The 24,584-nt window shown below is 45.7% G+C and overlaps 1 protein-coding gene across 6 annotated transcripts in view; it reads left to right on the forward strand.

The window, feature by feature from the left end:
• odad2 (outer dynein arm docking complex subunit 2) overlaps positions 1–15,764 on the forward strand; it is a 50,987-nt gene extending 35,223 nt beyond the window's left edge. For 5 of the 6 annotated variants that reach the window (XM_079489226.1, XM_079489224.1, XM_079489225.1 and 2 more), the window contains exons 18-21: positions 2,308–2,422; positions 6,229–6,417; positions 6,634–6,855; positions 14,030–15,764. In XM_079489226.1, the coding sequence (XP_079345352.1) occupies positions 2,308–2,422; positions 6,229–6,417; positions 6,634–6,855; positions 14,030–14,146 (643 nt within the window). In that variant the 3' untranslated portion in view covers positions 14,147–15,764. The remainder of the gene's footprint in view (positions 1–2,307; positions 2,423–6,228; positions 6,418–6,633; positions 6,856–14,029) is intronic. The other variant, XM_079489228.1, reaches the window with a different exon arrangement.
• The last annotated feature ends 8,820 nt before the right edge of the window (positions 15,765–24,584 follow it).

The following is a 24,584-nucleotide window of genomic DNA, read 5'->3' on the forward strand; positions in this document are numbered from 1 at the left end:
GTGCTGCTACAACAGTGACAAAATTCCAATCAAAGCACCACCTGACAAGTACAGTATGCCAGCGAAAGCTTTGGCTTGCATTGCACAACTGTCCACCCCCGCTGTAGAAAAAGACTGCATGGCGGCTGCATGCTCCTGCCAATTAGTCGCAGTTTACATCTCTGTTCATGCTCATATAATGTAGTGCAGACTTTACAGAAGGCATCAATTGTAGTTTTAGGCAAGCTCTTATTGCCTCTCCCACTCACGCACTTACCAGGTGACATCAATTAAGTCTGTGATGGTTCAGGGCTTAGGCCTTAGGGTGGACATTGGGATTGACATCTAAACCTATTAAGCAGGATGTTTGATTTATGTAAGAAGAAGTGAAAATTAGCCTCTCCAGCCACGGCTTTTGCCCGTGGAGGCCATTTGAGCTTTGTCCACCAAATTCATTCAGTTCATCTCATGAGTCCGTGGGTGTTTGTGCCAAATTTGAAGGAATTCCTGAGAAGTATTGTGTTCTACAAGGTTGGGACAGACGGTTGTACTGTACATTACAGAATACAGATGGACGGACTACCCGAAAACATGATTACTTCAGCTTTCGCCAGCGGACAAATCTGTGAAAACTCTGTTTTTGTTCGCTGCACTAGTGACTCCTTCCTACAGGTCCTTGCCGTCAGGTAAAAAGAAGTGGCTGGCGACATCATCAGGATGCATGTGGTTGTCTACACCCTTCCCAAGACCAACAGTGAGGGGGTGACAGGGACCGCTGTAGACTTGGGGCGGTTTGGCAACTCCAACATTGGGGAGGAAATGGGGGGAAAAAAATTACACAAATAAAACAATGTTTGTTTTCTTTTCCCGACCGGTAAGACCAGCGCGATTTAATAACGTAGCGTTTCCTTAGACAGACAAATGCCCGTGTAGCTACACAGAGGAACATGCATCGTTGAATGCCTCCGGGGTTCTGCGGTCTCCCCTCGCCAATCCATCACTGTCAGCTGCATCTTCATCCTCTAATGTGTTTCATACCTGCTTCTTTGGGAGGGACGCAGAGGCCTGTACAGTATTTTGGCGGCCCGTATAGTATTTTGGCGGCTTGTATTTTGGCGGCTTGTATTTTGTTTCTGTTTTTCGGCGGCTGGTTTTAAGAGGCCTCTGCGGACTGGAACCTTGTGTTATGACACCCCCTCACAACCAGACCCCCCACCCCCACAGCCCTCAGACTGATTTATGCACAAACGGAAGACAGATGGCGCGCGCGTGTGTGTGTGTGTGTGTGTGTGTGTGTGTGTGTGTGTGTGTGCGTGTGTGTGCGCGTGTGCGTGTGGGGGACGTCACGTCTCCGCCGAGTGCTCGCTCGTTGCCAGTCACGGAGATACCGTGATTAGGGAGTGTTTAAGCAATTATGACAGCATTCAATGTCGGCCTTGTTGGTGGAAGCACACATGGGGAACACGTTACATGTTATTTATACCAGACAACGGGCGTACTGTGGCGTAATTCTTTTTGGGTTCCCAGACTCCTGACTGCAGCCCCCCGACTACAGTCATGTATGCGGCATGAAATACTGCTCGCGCTTGAGTAAACTACGCTCGGAACCAATGAAATATAGAGAGACCTGTCTCTTGCTCTGTTTGATTTGGAGAGAGGTCCCCTCTCTCTCTCTTTCTTTTTCTTTTTTTCTTCTTCTTTTGCCCGGGTTGAAAAACAAGCCCACCACCATGGTATACAGTATGAGTTTGTCTCAGTTACTAAATATAAATGTATGTATGACTAGTACACACACACGCACGTGCGCACGCTCACACACACACACACACACACACACACACACACACACACACACATACACATACACATACACACACACATACACACACACACACGTACACCATGTTAACTTGTGGCCCCTAGCATCGCTGGACTGAGCCGACAGTGGGTGAGTTTCGGGGCTAGCAGAGGGAACTGCAGCCTACAGGGATCAAGGCGGGCTGTGATGGAAAGCCCATGTTTTAAATGGATGGCTCCTTTGATCCGGCTCAGTAACGGCTGTTCAAGGCCTGCACTCAAGCATGCCGATATGGTCAAAGAACACTTGAGAAAAATGGCCACGATAATAGGCACACTCGCAAAGAGAAAGAATGAAATAACAGTTGCACTGACTGTCCTGAGTGTTTGATTGGTAGTGTCAGAGTAATCGCTGTGTTCTAACGCCGTGGGCTCACGGTCAAGTCATTCTTATGGTTTTACTTGTTCATTACTTTTCTTTAATCTCCCTCCTCTCCACTCCCCTCCCGCTGTCTCCATTTCTCATTCCAGGATCATTGACAGCCTGGATGGAGTACGTCTGCTCTGGTCCTTGTTGAAGAACCCCAATGCAGATGTTCAAGCCAGCGCTGCATGGGCCATTTGTCCATGCATCGAGAATGCTAAGGTACAGTGAAACGCTGGGCACTTTTCACTCGTCTGCAGCTTGAAGCACATCTGTCTTCTATAGTTTAATTTTCTCTTCTGTCTGTGCAAGTGAAGCGGGCACACGTGTGCACTGTAAATTATGAGTCTGCAGCGGTTCCTGTCACTTCAAGGATCATGTGGGCAGGTTTGTACTCGCCCAAGAGAAAGCCTGCTTATATCGGCGCTCTTGTCTCCAAAGCCTGCAACCTCTGCAGCCTTGCTACCGAGAGGCTTCACAGGGGCAGAGTTGTGTCAGTGGAGGGCTTACATGAACCCTGGGGCTAATACGAAGCAGAGATGCCTCCTTAGTCCTTGGCACACTCATGTCAAGGAAGCAGGCACTGGGGAAGAGAGCGATTCAGAGTAATATCCTGTTGCATGGCTTCTGATTCCTCAGCTGAAGAAAAACCTCCTTAAACACACTAAAATCATCAACTGTTAAGGGAGAGTATACAAATGGAACCAATTGGACCCTTCCGCCTGTGTGTCTATTTGGTTGTATTTGTACACTCTGAGATAACTAACCTAACCGTACTGAGGAATACCAAACAGGCAGCAGCTTCGCATCACAGCACACTGGGTGACAGACGGCCTCTCCTTTAAACCCGCCGCTGGATGCAAGCCGCCGCTAAGCACACAGAAAACAGGCGCTCGCAAAAAAGAAAGATTAAAAAGGTCATCGTGTCCTCCTAAATACCGCTGTCATCGGCCGTATGCAGCATGTCTACACAGGAAGTAATAATCATCTAAGTTTTTGTCATTTTAAATGGAACAACTGTTCAAGGAGCCTAGATGAAAGCTGCTAATAGAAAAACAGATGTTGGCTTGGTGTTCCTGTGTAATATTCAAGTGTAATATTATCATATATTCCCTTTGATACTCTGCCTTCTGCTATGCCCCCTCAAAATCCCCCGTCGCCTGGCCCCACCTCTCCCAGCGTGTGGCCTAGCATTACACAGCGCTGGTGTCAATCAGCTCTCATTTCAGTCAGATGTCAGTGGGCCTTTGATCCCCAGAGAGCTTGTATAATTTCCAAATACAAACGCAACGTATGTTCTATTAGATTATCGCTGTGATTAAGGTAAACAGCTTGTCAGTGGGACAATCTGGTTAAGTTTAAACAGATATATTGGGCCCAGGCAGGTGTCTCGGGATTGGAGCCTTTTTCACTGGGGCTGGAATTTCTCCGCCCCAGAAGTGTGGCGAAAAATGATGTATGGCAACCATATGGGAGGCACCGGAGGACGGCGGGCCCACTATTGAACGCTAACAAAGTTTGACAATGTTTGTCTGGACGTCATCGTGCCAATTCTGAGGGAAATACATGTACATGCTCTTCGGGTGATTTTTCGGAGATGGGGGCAATGACAAGAGCTAAACAGCGCTGCTTTTTTTGCCCGTCGAGCCGGGGAACCTGATACAGCCGCCTTGGTGCAGTAGTTATTTAGATAAAAAAAAACTAAAAAACATGTGGTTTGAGTTAGCAGCTCCAGCGTGGATTTATGAGAGACCCATGCTATAAATGCATCTGCTGGATGCTCCGTACAACTGCCCCCTCCGAGTCCTCTCTCTCACACACACACACACACACACACACACACACACACACACACACACACACACACATACACACCCATGCATGCGAGCACACGGACAAAGGCAGCTCTAGCACGGGCCACTCAACTTAAATCCACATATCATTATTCACATACTGTAAGTGCTTATGGGTCAGTCAATTCGTTTTTTTGTGGACAATAATGAACTTTGGATGCCAGATTATTTTTTATTTTTTTCTCTAACATAGTGCATATGTATGCTGTACACTAGGCCTGATTGCATGAGAGAAAGACACAGACACGCTGTTCTAGCCCAGGCCACTCAACTTAAATTATTATTTAAGTACTGTATATGTGCGGCAGTCAATTATGCTTTGTTTTTCAATTTTGTGGACAATATGAACATTGTCCACAAGTGAAATATATATGCCTGATCTTTTTTGGTACAGTACCTGGGTATGCTGTACATGTGCGGATCGCGGTTTTAGATGCGGTTGCCGCGGGTAACCACAGTGTGGGTGGATTTGGGTCAATCAAATATAATTATGAATTAATATTGGATAAACCACGGGTGAAATAATGCAGGAAATAAATTACTCTATTGAATTTAATCGCTACATGCCTGATTGCAAGAGAAAAAGGGCCACGTTAGCTTTCTATGACAGACTTCTATATATGCCTCCCACCCCTAATCAGCTTAAAATCACGATGCAACAGCAGATAATGTGTTTCTGATTGTAATGGGTAAGGACTACAGACTCGGGAGCCTGGGTGAGAGATGCCTTTCCGTGTGCAGCCTCATAATGCTGTGGTTTTCAAGATCTGGGGGCCAGTCCAGGCCTTGAAAGAGATGCTGGCTAGTCTGCCGCAGCTGGTGGCTTGAGAGCACTTCCTCTGTCGCTGGGACTCCCGGCCTGGCCATCATCAGTATTCCTGAGGAAGGGCTTCCTGTGCGTGTTGGGCTGGTGTGGGGGTGGGGGTAGGGGTAGGGGGTCAGGCTGCTTGCCCCTGGGCCCCTGCGCCCAGCACACGCCTCATCCTCTGGCACAGCATCACAGAACCCATAGACCCCTGTACTGCTGGCCACATCTCAGCTCTGGTGCTCTCCGTTGAGTGAGAAGAGCACATCCAGCTCTCCCAAAGTAGCCCGTACAGCAAAACCACACATCAAGACCTGGTCTTTGTCAACAGTGCATTTCCTGAAATCCCTGTCGACGGCGGCCGCCTATTTTAAAAGGGCTGAGGACGAAAAAGCCCAGTGCACACGTCGATTCTCGTGTTTACTGTCCTGAATCGCACTGTGTCATACATCAGTGCTGGACATTTAGATTGATGTTGAAATGGACTCAAATTAAGCGTGCTTTGTGATTTGCTTTCACTCATCTATAATTGCATGCTTTCGGGAGAAAAGAAATCTGTGCTATTTTCATAGCATTGAACATTACAGAGTCAGCCACCTTTATGTATTCCTCCCTTTGGCGGGCTGGCGATATGGCGGAGTTGTGATTTAAAACAGCGGCCATGATGTGCCAAGCCATACTAAAGGCAGTGTCCAGTGCCCACTTCTTCCGCTGTGGTTCCCTCAGCACTCGCCACCAGCCCTTTGGCGCGGAAGGCACAGCCCCATAAGTGGCTGAGAGTCCTGTGGTACCCACAAGGCATCCTGGTGCCATGAACTCCAAGTCATGAACCAATCCTCACACTGCGTCAGGTTAGGGAACAAGCTTTGAATGCCATTACTCTAAGCTCTAATGCTATGTTTCCGTCTCGATGTGACAAGTTGAGGGTGAGACGACAACAGCTTGACAGAGATGTCAAAAGACTCTCGTCCCCATGTCATACACATCCAAATGACAGCTCTGCTACAGTGCGTTGAGACATCCCTAGACATATTGGAACAGAGTTGCTGCGCATGCCTGATGATGAGAACCATAGATAGATTGGGACAGCCTTGCATTGATGACAGCCTTTTTCCATTCGGTGTAAAGCAGTGTAGAGCCATGGCTCTGTACCGTACCGTACCTCTCTGATTGGACTGCAATGATGGGACTTTAATTGTTGCTTGGACTGATGAAAAGCCCCCTCTATTTTCTTTACTTGTATGTGTCTTTTGTTTTCTCTGCTTAGATGCCCTTGCATGCCCCCCTTCCATTTCTTTGCCAATTATAGCCTCAGCCCTCATTGTCACCGAGTGAGAACACTAGCTAATAACAGACCCTTTGACTTTTAGGATGCAGGGGAAATGGTGCGCTCCTTCGTCGGTGGATTGGAACTGATTGTTAATTTGTTGAAGTCAACAAACAAAGAGGTGCTGGCGAGTGTTTGTGCCGCCATCGCCAAAATAGCCAAAGACGGGGAGAATCTGGCAGTCATCACCGATCACGGGGTCGTCCCAATGCTAGCCAAGCTCACTAACACAGTAAGTATACCTCGCCACAGGAGACAAACAGCAAGATTTTCCTTTACGGCACCATTTTCTTGTTCACCATAGCGTAAATCTTACTAATGAGGAGAAAGCTGATAGTATGTTGCCAGGGGTCTGTGGCAGAGACGTAGTAGAGCTGAGCTGGTAGTTTCAGACTAGAGGTTTGTCTCCAGAGGCCATTAGCATACTATCCCCCCTTCTGTCCACCAGACCGATGACGGGCTCCGTCGCCACCTGGCCGGAGCCATCGCCTGCTGCTGCATGTGGGGCAGCAACAGGGAGTCCTTCGGGGAGGCTGGGGCCGTGGCGCCCTTGGTCCACTACCTCAGGTCCACGGATGGTTCCGTCCACCGGGCCACGGCACAGGCCCTGTTCGAGCTCTCCAAGGACCCCAGCAACTGCATCACCATGCACCAGAATGGCGTTGTCAAGGTCAGTCGCACTTTGATTTACGCCAACACAACAATCATACAATAAAGGTTCAAAGGCCCACTGCATAGTTTTCCCTATTAAGTCATTATAAAATAATAATTTCTTGTGGTTTAGTGTTGTTTATTTCTTTATAATGCCTACAGTAAATAGTTATTGCATTGAGGAAAATCCCCCCCCCCCCCCCCCCCCACCAGCACCATCACCACCAGCAGCCTTGTTATAGCATGTGTGAAAGAACACTGAGTAATAAACTTTGAAAAGCTGTGACTATTTTCAGAGCCTTTGACCGATGAAGCAGAAACAAAGTGCGTTTTATTCGGTGGCGGAAACATGACTCCACTCTCTAGCTGTCATGGGAATTCAGAAAAGCAAACAGCTCAGTGTGTGCGAAGTGCCACTTCCTCGGTAGACCCTAGATGCCATCACAGCGCAAGTCAAAGGGCTGTAGCTGGGGGTAACTGTTGCTAAGGGCTGTCCCTGGACATCAGGGTAGAATGCAGATACATTTCAGGCCAAGGAATAGGGTCAGAGCTGTTTAGCGCTAAAGAATTACAATGTTATGTTTAAGGCCTGTGATTGTTTTTCCCCCTCCCCTGTAAAGCTGCATCTCTTGAAGATGTCTTCGTCATTGCAATTATGCAGTGCAATTCCAAAAGCTCTGTTAGAAAAAAAGGGAACGAGCATTGTTTTGTCGATGCATTTCAGGCTGCGGGGCTCTTTCCACTGCCCGCTTGTTTATGTTTTGTCCCTGACAGGGATGTCGAGATTTTACGTTGAGATTACCCTGTAATTGATGTCTTGTCACAGATGATCATGTACCGTAATTCAATGTTTGGGAAAAATGACTGGCTCGTTCTCTAATTCGGTCACATCCTACGTAGAAACATTTTCACATGAGAAATCTTTCTGTAGCCACAGAGAGTTAAAATTGTTCCTTTTTTTTTTTTCTTCAATAACAACTGCGATATAAATTATGAAGTGGTTAGCCTGTTGCAGCCAAATATTTTTTCCCATGTTCATTTAATGGTGTACTTTAGCTTGATCTGCTGTTACAGTGTATGTGGTTCAACACTAGCCATAATTGGTAGCTGGACTGAACATTGGGTGTTCCGAAAGAGTTATGTCCAATTTGCAAAAGTCGTTAAGATGAATGTGTTTTTGTAGTTTGAGCCACGACAACAACTGGACAGGCCCTCTCTCTCAGAGTGTGTGTGTGTGTGTGTGTGTGTGTGTGTGTGTGTGTGTGTGTGTGTGTGTGTGTGTGTGTGTGTGTGTGTGTGTGTGTGTGTGTGTGTGTGTGTGTGTGTGTGTGTGTGTGTGTGTGTGTGTGTGTGTGTGTGTGTGTGTGTGTGTGTGCGTGACTGTGCGTGTGTGTGTGCGACTGTGCATGTGTGTTCTCGTGCGTGCGCGTTTCACTTGCAATCCACACTGCATACCACCCTTTTTAATCTGTCTCTCGGTTTGCCCTTATTAATGTACCAGTTCAGAGTTTCAACACCACTCCATAATGTATTTTTGGACTTTTAAAGAGCTTAATTACTAAAGGCCACGTAACTGCACTAGCATTTTCATTTGTTCCCTAATCTCAGACACTTGGAAACACAAAACACAGACTGGCTGTTCAGTATGACCGGACTGCAAAGGACTGGCTGGTTGTTCAGTATGACCGGACTGCAAAGGGATGTTTAAACACAGACTGGCTGGTTGTTCAGTATGACCGGACTGCAAAGGGATGTTTAAACACAGACTGGCTGGTTGTTCAGTATGACCGGACTGCAAAGGGATGTTTATAAACACAGACTGGCTCGTTGTTCAGTATGACCGGACTGGCTCGTTGTTCAGTATGACCGGACTGCAAAGGGATGTTTAAACACAGACTGGCTGGTTGTTCAGTATGACCGGACTGCAAAGGGATGTTTATAAACACAGACTGGCTCGTTGTTCAGTATGACCGGACTGGCTCGTTGTTCAGTATGACCGGACTGCAAAGGGATGTTTATACCTGGCTTGAGCCCCAAGGAGACATTACAGCGAGGGCTTGTCACTCTCCGATGAGGGAACCATTCAGCCTGTTCTGTAATGCTTAGCCTCGTGATATACGCATCAGTACCGCAGAGAATGTGTTAAAACAATATATCCTATAGTCGGGAATGGCCCAGAGTGGACTTCACCGAGGGCCAACGCTGGGCCCAGATCGTACGGTGCGCCTTAATTTATTGCCCGGTGTAGAATTCTAGACTGCCTCTTGTATTATTGTGGCCATATTTCAAAAAAGAAATCTTTCTATGCCGGTGAGAAGCTCTCAAGACTCCTATTTACCCTTATGTACTGTAGTATGCGATTTCAAATGCTTTCTCTCGTTGTCGGAGGCTGCATAGTGTAAGTGTACAGTATACGTAAGTGTAAGTGACTTTCCTCTCTAGCGTTCTAAACGCTGTACAGCCCCTAGTCCCCCAAGACATGCAAAGGAAATTAAGCATTGAAACCAAAGTATTTCACACTGGAAAATAGATTAATGTCCCATGCTCGCCTCGTTATTTATTTATTTATTTTACTGTCCCTTTCACTGTCTCAAACTTTTGCCACAGCTACTGTATATTGCATTCTTAAACCGTGGAATAGTCTAATAGTGTTGCAAATGCATACTACCTAAGTATTGGTTTATATGTCATTACTATAGATTTATTTATGATAGTGATATATCATATGCAATGTTTAATGTTATGCAATATTATGTTTACATGATTATATATAAACTGGGAAAGCATCTGTTATTTTGATTTTAGCGTTTGCTATTCAATAATGGTAGATCTACAAGCTCAAGTGTCATTTCATTCCGCGCTGTGAGCTTGTACATCTGCTATTTATTTATTTATTTTTCTTGAAAGTGTGAGAACTACGTTTTTTAGAAGGCATTTGTAGAATTGGCCTCAAGTCTTAAATTTGTCTTTTGATTTTGTTTGCTGGTTTCAAAAGGCATGCATAGATGCTTAAAATGGTGTCTTTAATTTTGGACCCAACTGCTGTGTGCTGCTAGAACGTCTGCTGGACTTCTCAGAACAAACCTTGTTCAGGACAGGGTCTCAGCGGCAGCTTGCTTTCCCAGAGGAAGTGTGAAGAAATGTAGCATCAGAGACACATTTCTCGACGTTTGATTTGACATCTACACTTGGTATCTCACAGTTTTATACGGATGTGCTTTATTTTGTCCTGCGTACAAAATCAACACGCCCTCCACATTACACATCCACATTGCTTCCAGAAGACTGGAGATTGTTTGCCGAGACCATAAATCCATGTAGACAGCTTTAGCCAGCTTTTTGTATTAAAGAACCTCTTTCATAAGAAAAGCTTTGTGAAGTAAATTGATGTAAATTACAAAATGCGGATGGTAATTATTGGCAATTTTCAACTGAAGGTATTCCAGAGCATGGCTGTTGCCAGGTCCTGGTATGTATTTTAGGCTGTGACTAATCTAAATGAGAAAAACGTTTGCACTGTTGTTGCCATGAGCCCACTTATGCCCCAGTGCGATGACTGTTTGTTTTCCCTTTTTCTTTTTTTGTGTTTTTCCTGTCTTACAAGTATGCTCTGGGAGCGAAAGTGGACAGTGAAGCAGCAGGAGTGTGGGGTGTAGGGGGGGGGAGGGAGGGAGGGGGAGGGAAGGGGCAACGATTACACCGAACAAGAGCGAGGTGAATTCAAGCACAGTCGGTACATGTGAAATATCTCAGACGATTCCTCTTAGTCATGCCGTCTGTGTAGCAGGACTGGTGGTGGTGAGGCTGTGGTGAGCAGATGATACAGGCAGTACATGTGCTACCTGCTCTGTTGTTCTGCCTTACTACTGTGCATTCTACCGTGCATGCATTATCTATATGGTGTCAAGACCCAATGTAATGCCTTGAGCCTCTGTTCTCAACATCTGCACTGCAGGAATACCAAAGAGGCCAGGGATGCTTGAGACCTAAAACTGAAAGTCTCACAATGAAACTTTCCAACTCAAAATCATTGATTTGAATGCTCCCCATCTCCTCCTTCCTCCTCCTCCTCTCCCCAGGAGACACAGGGAGACCAGCTTAACAGCCTTTTGGCTCACTGGATGCTGTAGGGAATGTTGTTTACCTTGACTTCCCTCAGTAACTTCCCCTCGTCCAGCTAAACACTGCTGTCTGTTTGTGCTGTTTGCCTACACGGGGGAGCTTGAAACATGGTAACTGCAGCCTAGGGGGGGCCGGCGGGGCCATAATGGTTGTCAGACCAGGAATGGGGGGGGGGGGGGGGGGGCACGGTCTGTGTGCTGAAGGGAATGAATTCAAACCTAGTGCACACGGAGCAAGCAACCCAACACCGCATATTTAATCCACCGCAACACATCCATGTGCGATGGGTTGTGTGCGCACGCACGTACGTAAAACAATGTCTGCAGCTCCCCCATGCCATCAGTACTGTGCCCCTCACTCCTCTAAACCTCCCCCATGCCATCAGTACTGTGCCCCTCACTCCTCTAAACCTCATGCTCACTTCTTGGAGGTCAGGACTCACTGGAGCTCTCTGAAGTGCAAAAAAAACCCCAGACCAGACTTGACGATTCATTTCTCAAGCGTGGGGCAAAGTGTTCATGTTACCACGGTCGGGAATAATCTAACAAGTGGTGTATTATATTCTTTGAGGATCCCAGCTGGGAGGGAAAGAGTGCAGGAGAGAGGGAGAAGAAGAAAAAAAAATAGCACGAGAGAGAGAGAGACACGCTTATCTTAGCTTAGCTGTGCGCTTCGGGAGACCTTATTTGGCGACTTCTGAATAACATGCAATGAGGTTGGCAAAAAAAGCTGCCTCTGGCAGTCCTCAGGCATCCTCTCCGTTCACAAAAGAGACTTGTCCCGGGTAGCTGCATGTTTTCTGGGGCCTGTGGATGCACTAAATTTGTTTTCAGAGGTGTTTTGGATGCTATTTAGAAAGTCGTATAAAAACCACTGCCAAAGCTCTTTACATACTACTCTACTACACCGACACTAGGGCACACACAAGACAGATCCGTGGTCTGTGCTTTCTTTTTTTCCTTCTACGAAATTACGTAATTATAATCAAGGAAGAGCCATGATATTTTCTCAGCTTGTCGTGGGTTGCTCTGTACATTGTGTCTATGGGCCTGTTCGTCCGTGCTTGTATGCACGGGAAAGAAGATGGCCAGCCTCATCTTTCATCTGTTTTCCTTTCACTATTTATCTTTGAGCAGAACATTCTGGGAATGTCTCCTCTCCTTGCTTCCCTGGCTCGGCGCAAACCACACGAAATGTGTGGAGCAGCCTCTCTGAGGTTTGCATGTAACATGGAGTGCGGCGGGTTCACTGCTCGAACCTCGGGCCGCCTCCGCCATGCGTAACGGGCGTGATGACACGTGATGATAACCTGAGGAGAAAACACAAGTCTGGAGTTGTGCCTCGGGCGGCGTTGACCGGCTGGGCGCGCGTCACGGCGAGCTGTTTCATAATGCAGTTAGATAAAGGGAGTCGAGGCGCGATAAGGGGTACGTCTATACACAGCTTATTAGTAAAGCGGATCATTCCTAGAAGAGGCTGACACTTGACAGTTTGTTAGCATGATGCAGACGATGGAATCTCATCACTTCCTATCTGGCTCAACATCTGGTGTCTGTGGTCAGGGGGGCGGGGGGGGAGGAGGCAGTGGGAGCGAGACAAAGGAGAGAGACTCAGAACAGCATCACAGAGATCAGTATCCTTTGAAATATCTTTTGGAAATAATTCAACTAGGATCAACTGAATCCAACCCGATGCAGGGAGTCAGGTGTTAAAGAGATTTGGTGAGAGAACTCATTTCCTGTAGACGGTGGTGCAGTCTACCTACGTATTGTTTGCTGCGGTACCGCTGGAGGCCTGGGCCTGAACAATGGACTCGTTTACATAGACTAAACCACTTACAACCTGGTGTCCATATTGTGGACATGTCATCATACAGTATATGAGTGTCCAAAAAAAGAGATTTCTAAAATAGAAATTAAATTAAATAGCAGAACTGGAAGCTCACATTGTGATCTTGTAGAGTTGCTCTTTTTTTCCACACAACAATGTGTACATATGGGCGTAAGTGGCTAATTTGTGTTTAGTGCTTGCGAGCATTACATGCAGGGCCCTGATGTTGCCTTTTGTGGTTCATTATTGATGTAAATAAGAAAGTATCCGAAATAACTGTGAGTGTGGCTTGGGAGAGCCACACTCGCAAGGGGGAGCACACATTGAACAAATTTAGGTCTGTCCGTTGCCAGAGTGTTTGTCTTTGCATTTACTTTCATTTTGATTCAGCCCTACCACCGCCCACAAACTTGGTGTAGTCATTTTGCACAAGATTAAAAAAAAAGTCAAACAATAAATAGAATAAACAATGTCACGCTGCAGTGTACCAGAACCACTGGTTGGTTCTTTTGCTACTCTGTATAGGCTTTGAATGTACATATAATCCTGACCATATAATGAGTAACTCTTTGAAAGGAATACAAACTTTTTTTTAATGTACAATTTTATGTAGCCCAAAAAAAATGCATCCCCAAAGCTGGAGATTTCTGGAGGGAGAAAATCGTGTTCTGCAATAAGATCAAACGGGGTCCGTTATACAAGCCAGTAATAGTCGGAAATAATGTGACCTTTGGAGCGGTGGGGAGGCTGTCGACTGGTGTGGTTGGTGCTCAGGTTTTTTAACGTTAAGCTTGCCACGCTCGACTTTTCATCTGAACAAACTTACAGAAGCATGTGTGCTCACAGCTGTAACTCCTTTGCAGAGTGAGGCATGGTTTGGATGGTTATAATGGGACATACAGGACACAGACGTGCGTGAACACACACACACACACACACACACACACACACACACTGGGACACATGCCACCAGAGCTGAGTACAGTCACAATGTAGCCACTGTATATATTTGTGGCCACACTAAAATCCTGAGTTTCACTTCAATCAAACCATACAGGGGTCATAGCTAAATTAATGCTCAGGAAATCTTTTTTATAGTGCATTACAGTTTGGGATATGTGCAGTAGAGATTGCTGTGGGCTGGACAAAACTGCCACCTTGCCTGCAGGCCATATGGCCAACCTTTTCAGACATGAAGTAGAGGTATGGATAACTTTGTTCCTCTCTCTGCCTCCATGCAGCTCCTTCTGGCCATGATGGGCTCCACAGACGAGATGCTGCAGGAAGCTTCCGCAGGCTGCGTGGCCAACATCCGACGCAGACTGGGCGCTCTCAACGGGAAGGCCCGACACGGTTAATGACAACCAACCACAACACTCGAACACCACTTCTCTCTTATCAGTGATGCTTTGGACATTACTGTGAAATGTTTAACACCAGCTTACGTATGTCTCCATTCCAGCCCACCAGCAGACTCCTTCCATCCCACTACTCCACACAGTCTTTGAAGTTAAACGTTGTATGATGAGCAGTGAGGTGTATATTTATGTTCCCCTTCTGTCTCTAATCTCATGGGAAGCTTTCATTCCCCAGCTCTGTATTATTAACTATCTCATTAGGAATTTATACAAACATATTGTAGGCAACACCGGAAAAAACGGTTCCTTTTGTTTGTTTTCCCGGGGGGAGGTTCTTGTTTTTGGGAGAACATTTTTGAAGTACAATAATTGCTCGGTTCTGTCACGTTTGCACGGACGTCAGACACCCCACCGCTCTCCTCGGAGCAAAGCGAAGCGGGTTCCCTGCAGTCACATTCCTTACCTAATCCACACGAGACCCTGGTATCTAAACAGGACCTACAGCTGGCCATGTTGCTCACTTCAGCACATGTACTGTGGCTTGACATTGGGTGAATATTGTACGTATGCACCGTATCGGAACAAGACAGACATACGACCTACAATGAGTAATTTGGATAAACAGAAGGAAGCACACTGTGTTGTTGTGTGCAAGGCCAGCATTTTCCAGTAAAAATGAGTGTCTATGCAGCTGCAGACATTCTCATTAATGTTGAATTTATGAAATAAACGAGCAAGATATTGTTGATAGCAACCCGGGAATACAATAACTTAGAGAGGGTAGAGGGAGTCATTATAAGAACATATTTCTCATTACTTTTGTCAGTAAAAAGGAAAAACAGTGGAGCTGTTTGTGGCCAAGGGGACCATCTCTGCACAAAACGTCTATGGCATCTGCTCAACACCAGCCATAAAACAATCCATCATGGAAGGAATATAAGACTTTTCTGAACATAAACATAAATGATGTAGTTGTAGGAGGTTTTTCCTACACAGTCCATGCCAGTTTCATAGTAGTTTTGTATGTTTACAGATTATTATGTACATTTCTGAACCATGAGTGCATTGCTAGGCATATTTGGCTATTCTGAGTGGTGGTGGATAAAGTACTCAACCCCCAGTACTGAAAGTATAGATTTTCCTGGTCAAATACTCTATGCTCTGTCAAATTTGTAGTTGAGTTAAAGTACTGGAGTACGTAAATAATCAAGTATTAAAAGAAACGTAAGTTATAGTAAGTATTAAATAGTACAAACTAGTTCACTTCCTTTTTAGTGTCAATGCATTGCTGTATTAAAATTCCTCCATTTTCTCCCAAAAATCTAAGATTTTCTGGAATAAAGAAATATGAAAATTGAAGCTCTACCACCTCAGAACCCGCTGTGATGCAACGCGTTGCGATCTTGTAAATCTGCTATTTTCATTATATTTCATTATATTCCACAGTTAGGTTTGTACACTTTCTCAGCGTTAAAATAACGCTGACGAGTTTACAGTGAGGTCCTATATAAAAATCCTATAAACTGGGGGACCGTGACCTAATCCATATCAAGTCGGGGATCCTTGAAATTTAAGACGTCATTCACTCTTAAGCGTCTGCCTGCCGCCATTCATTAATCCCTCGATTGCGTATTGCCAAGGTTTTATCGCGCGTAACACTTACTTTGAAGATCCAAATATCCGTAATCGCATTGTTCCTGTGAAAAGCTGCTGTGTGTGGTATCATGACCGGTTGTTGTTGTCTCGCTCGGCGGTGGAAAAAGCTGACCGCGAGTATCACAGCGCCTGCTACAGGCCGTTGAAAACGCTTGTCTGGGACAAAGCGTCCTCTGCAATGTCGCTTCTGTGAGATAAAGCCGTCTGAAACCAGAGCCGGCAATGTAAGTGGATGCGCGCGCATTTTCAAAATGGCCGCGCCCATTGTGTCAGAAGCATAACAAAGCTAACTGACGGTAGATTTCGATACGATCGTATTAAAACATGCATTAATTAATACATCGCTGTTAAAACGGCTTTTCCGTTTGTGGCAGGCCACAAGATTCTACGTTTTAAAATTCCTATGTTCCCGGCAGGCCTCGTGTTAATGTCCTTGTTAAGTCAAGAAGATGCCGCGCTGGGCTCCACTATTACTGTGCAGTTTGCATTAAAATGCCACCACCACCTCTCCCTCAGTACATGTCTTTCTGTCTGTTTTGTCTGTCTGATCCCACTATCCTGGTCTTAATTAACCTCAATGTTCAGTACTCAGCCACGGAGGCTGCCGCAAAAAGAATAAAGTTATGGGACTTTCATCACTAATATCAGCCATGTGCTAACGCAGAAAATTAGCAAAACATCAAAAATATGCACTCGAAAATCTTCATCACTCTTTGATGTCGTAAACACTACCAGCTGCTGCTGAAAGGTCAGCGGCGGAGCACAGGTTGGAGGAGCGAGGATGAGTGAACTCTTAACTTGATGACTCTGAAGAAGCGACTCCCTCCAGGAGAGGTCCAACTGGGAGCTGATGGCTGAAGTGAGGCAGCCTCTCCAAAGGTCCAACTGGGAGCTGATGGCTGAAGTGAGGCAGGTCCAACTGGGAGCTGATGGCTGAAGTGAGGCAGGTCCAACTGGGAGCTGATGGCTGAAGTGAGGCAGCCTCTCCAAAGGTCCAACTGGGAGCTGATGGCTGAAGTGAGGCAGCCTCTCCAGGTCCAACTGGGAGCTGATGGCTGAAGTGAGGCAGCCTCTCCAAAGGTCCAACTGGGAGCTGATGGCTGAAGTGAGGCAGCCTCTCCAGGTCCAACTGGGAGCTGATGGCTGAAGTGAGGCAGCCTCTAACTGGGAGCTGATGGCTGAAGTGAGGCAGCCTCTAACTGGGAGCTGATGGCTGAAGTGAGGCAGCCTCTCCAAAGGTCCAACTGGGAGCTGATGGCTGAAGTGAGGCAGCCTCTCCAAAGGTCCAACTGGGAGCTGATGGCTGAAGTGAGGCAGCCTCTCCAAAGGTCCAACTGGGAGCTGATGGCTGAAGTGAGGCAGCCTCTCCAAAGGTCCAACTGGGAGCTGATGGCTGAAGTGAGGCAGCCTCTCCAAAGGTCCAACTGGGAGCTGATGGCTGAAGTGAGGCAGCCTCTCCCAAAACCGTTGGAAGCAAATAAAGCTGCAGTGATTAATGGCTCTCTAATGCCATGCGACATGCTTTTACGGGTTCCAAAACGGGCTGCACGTCAAAACGCATTTGAAGGAACGATTCAAACGAAAAGCATTCGTAACAAAAACATGCAAAAAAAGGAAAGCCCTTATCATGGTTATGATATCATGGTCATGAGTAATCTCTGTGTCCCTTCCATCCATTCATTCTTTATCCAGCATCTTTCTCTTTTCCAACTTGCTGCTTTTTTGTGTGTGTGGCGATTCCGAGGTCGCTGCCCTGGAAGGATATGCATAACTAAAGTTGTTAAACAAATGTTGCATGTTCTACTGTGGTGGCAGAATTTATGAGACGGCTAAAACATGGAGTTTTAGCCGTCGGCAGGGAGGGCCAGAGGCACTGTCTAGGAGTGCAAGATGCTTGGCATTATCCTCGGAGCTTAAAAAGCCAGAGATATATATTCTTCCTTTCCATGATGGCTTCTCGGTTCACGATCAGCCTTGATTTACAGTGTTAAATCCCTCTTTGTGTTGTTGTCGTAAAGAAATACTGCTTTGATTCACTTTCTGAACCCTGGTCAGTCAGTGTTGTGAAAGGCACAGGGGGAGAACCCTGGTCAGTCAGTGTTGTGAAAGGCACAGGGGGAGGCTGAGCGGAAGTAGTACATTGGTTTCGGGAGCCTGGCCCTCTGGCCCATTGGTCATAAAGCCACAGTTCAGTGTATTAGCCGAGCCACAATCCCTCTGAGAAAGGAAACTGCCACTTTCTTTGGCTTGACGGCTGAAACAGGGACATTATTCACGGGAAATTAGAGGTTGCGTTTGTACGCCTCAGCAGAGGCAGCAATTACGTCCGGCTCGGGCCTTTCTAGTCGCCATCGGAGATCCTGTGCTTCTCATGGATTCACGACGGAAATAGTGGAGGGATATCCCTCATGTTGGTACTGTTTTGATGGAGCGTTCAGGTCCAGACATCTGCCACACCCCTGCATTTGAACTCACTGTGCTGATCACCATTGGCCTGACCTTCATGGTCCCACAGTCCAGACATCAGTGGATTCTCAAAGAACACGACCACGCTCAAAGACTTCACATAAGACTTAAATGTGTGGAAATATTACATCAACAGAGTGTGTGTGTGTGTGTGTGTGTGTGTGTGTGTGTGTGTGTGTGTGTGTGTGTGTGTGTGTGTGTGTGTGTGTGTGTGTGTGTGTGTGTGTGTCTGTCTTTTAATGGCTGGGCAGCGCTTTAGAAAATGGGACTGACATCGTGATATTAGCTCAACTGTGTCAAAATGGCCTTCTTTTGATGTTTTTTTAAAAGGTCCCACATCTCCCCTAATGCTCGGCAGCAATATTTAATAAAATAGAATAATGAACTGTAAAAGTTCCTTCCAGATATTAGAAGTGGCTTTCTGTCCCCCTCCAGAGTCTGAAGTATATTTTTTTTAATATAAAATCACAAACGGTTGCACAGCAGAAGTAGTGGCAGCGTGGTTTGCTTGTGATGCGGCCATTAAAAACATGCGCGTACACAAGGGCTCCACAGAGCTCCATCTAAACTCCAAGCAGAGAGAGCTGGGGCCAGTAGCCCAGGGCCAGCGGGTGAACACGGCTTCTGTTCTCGACCTGTAAATTGGGTCTCGTGTCATTACAGCCTCCACACACCGCCAGGCCTGTGTTGTGTGGCGCGCTGTCCCACTGTTTGCACAGCGCTTTGCTTCACCCGGTGACGTGACCTCACAGCTCAGTGCTCCTTTAAAGGTTAAGGTGCCGTCTTGTAATCCGCTTGTGTTACTCAGTGGTTTTTGGAGCATTTTTTTAAAAGACTTTCATTGCCCTAATTAATCCTGACGTTCCCATCCATAAAGTGTAAATAACAAGCTGGCATGACAATAAATAAACAGAGAAATGAGTGGGCAAATACCGCAATGTCTGGGTCGGGTTTCAGGGCCGCACGAGTAACGTCTCCATAAAGGCCTCAACAATATTAATAATGCCTACATTGCTCATGACAGCTGTGGCTTTTGCTCACGTATATTACTTACAGAGCTTTACCAGGCTTCTTGAGTAGAAAACTTACCTGTAGCAGTGTGGAACAAATGGTAGCCAAACTCTCGGAAAATTGTCATACGGGCCAAAACCTTGCAGTGGAATGGCTCTCGGCTGTAACCTGTGTTGTATTTATATGCCAAAATTCTTCTTTTTATCCTGATCAGAACACTGAACTTTTGAAGCATTAAGTATGACTAGAACTTCCTGATCCCAAAGAACAAACTGGTGAATGTGATCCATATGGACTTGGTCCTTTTTATTCACTATATTAGGGTAAATCAATTGTGTTGTCTGCCGTTTATAGCGAATTTTAACCCCAAAGTGCACTGCCTTCCTTACTCTGCAAAAGATGCTTTAAGTGCTCTACAACCTTGCTTGCCTCTTTAATGCAGTCCATTTGTGAACTGTGAGTGAGGGACTACTGATAGCCAACGGCATACGGTGCACATCCAGGCTATAAGGCCAATGTCAAGGAATAGACTGCAGAATGCAGAGCTCCTCACACACCATGCAGGCAGTGATGAATTGGCACATGCATCAAGCAGCACAGCTGTGAACCATAAGGCCCAGTCTGGGTTCCCCATACTGGGTTGTGAACCAACCTGAGAGCTCCTTGTGGCATCCAACCAAAAACTGATATTCTCCTTAAGTTTTCATTAGAGTCTTTTCATCAAGATATCATGACTCTGGACCTGCGTGGGAGAAGCACGACCGAGGGGAAATAGCACGAAATCAACAAATCACCAGCAAGATATTGGAGAACATCACATTTAAAGACTGTAACTGATTGAGCACATTTCCACCGGAGCACACGGTGCGCATCCGTGTCATACCTTGCCACAGACTGGATTTAGCAGGAGAATGAGAACAACATTATGTAAAAGCGGGTCAATTTTCCACTCTGGCATGCTGTGACGTCACCTGCCTATCACGGTGTGTTCTCTCTGACCTCTCAACTTTCATCATTTGTTTTTCTCCCGCTGTGGATCTGACATTAATAAATGTCCTTTTCCCCCTGTGCAATGCATCAGCCCCTGCTCCAGTCCAGCCCGACGCTGCCTGTCAGCCTCCCAAATACTTCAGAGCTCCTCAGCTGTCTCCTAAAGAAAATACCTGGAGACTCAACAACTAAAGATAGCACCATCAGTATTATAGAGGTGATGACATACGGATAACTGAAACATTTTGCTGAATTTTTCACACTGGCATTACAAATGACCGAATCAAACGCGCCTCTGTTGTTATTCTTGCATGAGCGAGTGGTCTTGGCGAGGTCTGTTTTCACAAAAAGTGTACTTTGTCTGACTTAATCCCACTTGGATCCAGGGTGAACCAAAATTTAACATCCAGTTCACGTTGAAAGCATGTTAGTTGACAGCTGTATCCATCAAGCCCATTGCACACTGGATACTGAGCTGTCTGCTCCTCCCTGTAAAGGAGTAGCTAAGGAGTAGCCTATATATGTGCCTATTTAATAGACATTTGTATATTCTTGGAAGGCCATATTTAGAGAGACAACACAGGACAGGAGGGTTAAAAGAGCAATGCTGCTCCCAGATACAATTATTCTGCACTGTAATTTTGAGGCGTAAACGTTGCAGCTTCTGATGGTATTTGGTTTGCATCTTGATTGCTTTAATTGGGTGTGGACAGGCAGTGCACGTTCATGCTTTCTGATTAGTGTCCCAAATGTTTAAAACCGTTCTCAAAAACACTAATTGGGTCATTTTAAACAACCTTGAGAGCTTACTTTTTGGCTACCATCAGTCACATTTTCCACACGGCTGGCAAATTATTGGAACAAATAGGTCTTGTGGCTTTACAAGTGGCCCCCGCCATGTAACTCCAACTTGGTTTACATGGAGAAATTGATTCCAACTCTGGTGTGAAAATGTCAAATTAAATGAGGGCCAGATTAGGGTTGTAGAGCCTGGGGTTTAAAAATTCATTTGGCTTGTAATGGCATAAGGTGTTGACGTAACACTGATTTCACATAATGGCCACCTTTCCAGCCAAATACTTTCTAATGCACCCTGAATGATGGATGTTTTGAGAATATCCTCAGGCAGAAAATGGCATGTTCCCTGCTGATCACAGTGTCAATTGCATGTCTGCTTTTCACGTTTACAAGTCCAAATCTTACATCTGCAAACATGCAATCTGCTCCCTCAAGCCCTCCCTCCACCCTGCTGCAAGCGGTGTTTCATTTCTAACAAATAAACAGTTAATTGTCTGATAAAGCAGATGCCGTTCCTGCAAAAGGCTTGGAGCTAAATAGCTCTAGTCCTTCCAGGAGCAAACAAACGTAACGAATGCGAAGGAATAAAACCTTAATGACAAACACCCCTCTGTCGGAACAGGCCAAACCCACAAATTAACTCTCCTGGAAGCAGTGCGCGAGGAGAGTGAGCGATGGATGAACCAGCCAGTGCAGGGAAAGGAGAGCTTTGTTCCATTATTATCCACACAAAGTTTTCACGTCACAAGATCTACAAGCTCACAACGTGTCATAACGCAACAAGAGCTTGTAGATCTGCTACTGATGTGCTATCTTTTGTGTTTGCAAAATTGCAGGGTTCTTCAGGGTTTTTCAGGGCAAGGACCCCTTAGCTGAGAGAGAGAGAGTAAGCAGGTATACGGTACCTAACCTTTTCAGATTTCATACAGTAGCTTCATAGACTTGTTTTGATGTTGGATTCATGTTAATGTGTATTTAACAGTTAACATTTTAAACCCTCAATATTTGGTGAACTTGACCGTTGGCTGTGTACTTGATCTGTTCTTTGACTCTTTTCCCATCCATCTTCAACCGCTTATCCATAGTCGAGTTGCGGGGGCAACAGCTCCACCAGAGTGCTCCAGACTTCCCTCTCCAGAGCAACATTAATGACTTCCTCCTGGGGGATCCCGAGACCGAGAGGCATCCTAACCAGATGCCCGAACCACCTAAACTGGCTCCTTTCCAGGCGAAGGAGCATCGGTTCTATTTCGAGTCTCTCTCGTGTGACTGAACTTCTCACCCTATCGCTAAGGGAGATGCCGCCGGCCCGCCACGCATTTCGGCCGCTTGTATTCGCGACCTTATTCTTTCGGTCATGACCCACACTTCATGACCATAGCTGAGAGTAGGAACGAAGATTGCTCGGTAGACAGAGAGCTTTGCCTTCTGGCTCAACTCTCTTTTCGTCACAACAGTGCGGTACAGTGACTGTTCTTTTCCCCTCCACACAAAATCTCTGAAAATAGCCAATCTACAAGCTCACAATGCGTCACAGTGCGAGGCGTTGTGATCTCGTAGATCTGCTATTTTTGGCTTAAGTTTCCCATCACACAAAGATGTGTTGGCCCCCCTGTAGTTACTCTGAGGACCCCTTAGGGGTCCCGGATCCCCTAGATAATTAAAATGTGAAATTATCTTTACATTGTATGAGCTCACTGTTTCTTTTTTGTGTGTGTTGCACATACCTGAGGTTCCCATCATCACTGCAATGTAGATCGCAGTATCGCTGCACAGGCAGTCATGATATTAGTGAGGTTGTGATGTTGATATAATGTAGCCTATATGTAAAAATAAATCAGTGTTCTATAAATGCTACAAACTGTTGTGCTGTGGTGGTACAGCAAACAAAGAAATTACATGTCAGTCCAATCCAAAGAAAAATGCTATTTATTTTTTAAATATTAAGATGAAACAGAGCTGTCTGGAGGCTGTCAACAAATCACCATCATGTGTAGTTGGTGTAGCTCCAACATCACCATACCAGACCGGTCAGAAAGCCTCTGTGATTAATGGCGTGCTTCGACCCGTTGAAACACTTGTACAGCCGTGACATCCAGAGACCGTCTGTGATGGAGATATGGAAGCGAGTGAGTGAGTGAGAACAGAGGCTTGAGGCGAGGTAATTGGCAGATTAAGATAAAAGAGATGCTATTGATGGACTCCTGTGAATTTCCATTCTCCAGGGAAGGGCCTTGGCAAATGTTTAGGTAAGAGTTAACAGGGGTCACAGCAGGTAACATTAAGTTCAATTCGGAGGAAAAGGCAAACTTATATATCGGTTATAACTTGAGCAAATAAACTTGGCCCGACCTTAATTAAAGTGATTACATGACTGACTCATTCATAATGTGTTTGCACAAGCTGTTAGTAGAAGGTACTTCCCCCGTTAAATGAAAATAAACACAAATAAACAATAATTATACAGGTCTCTCTACCCCTGCATAGGTCTTGCTGCTCATGTCCTTTCGAATCACTACCTCAGATAAACCCCAAAAGAACATAGCTGGGGACCTCTGGGTTGCTGGCTCATGGGACTCATTACAGTCAATGAGAGGGTTCATCAGAAGTAAGCTGTGGTGGCATTCAAGTGGCATTTTATGAATGTTACCTCTGTTTATTGTGCAAACGATTATGAAGAACTCATGCTCTCTACATGAGTGCTGGTTCTCAAAAACTTTTTTTTATTATTTTTATTCAAGGACCCCCATAACTGAAAGTGTACGAAAATGGAACCAAATGTACCCATTACAGACCATTAATTTAAGGCGCCATTTGGGAACCCTGCTGTACCCCACTTTGCAAATTAGGATCACAATGGAAACAAGCTCCTATAGTGCTTTTTGTGTTATTCTTTTAGCGTCATTGTACTATTGTATGCAAGCTGTAAAAAAGTTGGCTATTTTGTATTGATATTTTAAAATCACTGAATATGGAGTAAATTAATAGTAAATTAAATTTGCAGTTTGCAGACAGTTTGCAGACAGGCAAAAGATGGCTATATGTTGAAACAAAGCTTTGCCATAGAGCGCATTGTGAATAATACCGAGGCGCTGCATGCATGCCACCTGTGCTATATATATTACGTATTGTCTGGACGTTAACGCATAACTCATGCGGATCCTCATGGTTTGCGAGAGAGGAGCTGTCAGACCTGGTCTTGTATCGCCGCTTATTGCTCAAGAACTAACCCCCCTTCCCTCCAAGAGTAATAGAATCCAAAATAAGTTGAGCCGAGCAGCACTAAACTGCCTCAGGTCCAATGCTGGACAGATGGAAGTTGTCCAGACCGGGAGGATTCTCATTCTACCTATACGCTGCAGCCAGAGTCGGGGAGGGAACACGCATTAAACATGAACTTTATGTTCGCAAGCTCGGGCCCTGTGCAAGGAAACATGAGAAGGGTGAGATATTCAGAGTCCCGGGTCCGGCTGAATAAAGAGGAGAGGCGAGCGTGGTGCGTGTTGGTTTGAGCTGA

This window comes from Electrona antarctica (assembly GCF_951216825.1).
Source record: "Electrona antarctica genome assembly, chromosome: 20".
Taxonomy (NCBI): Eukaryota; Metazoa; Chordata; class Actinopteri; order Myctophiformes; family Myctophidae; genus Electrona; species Electrona antarctica.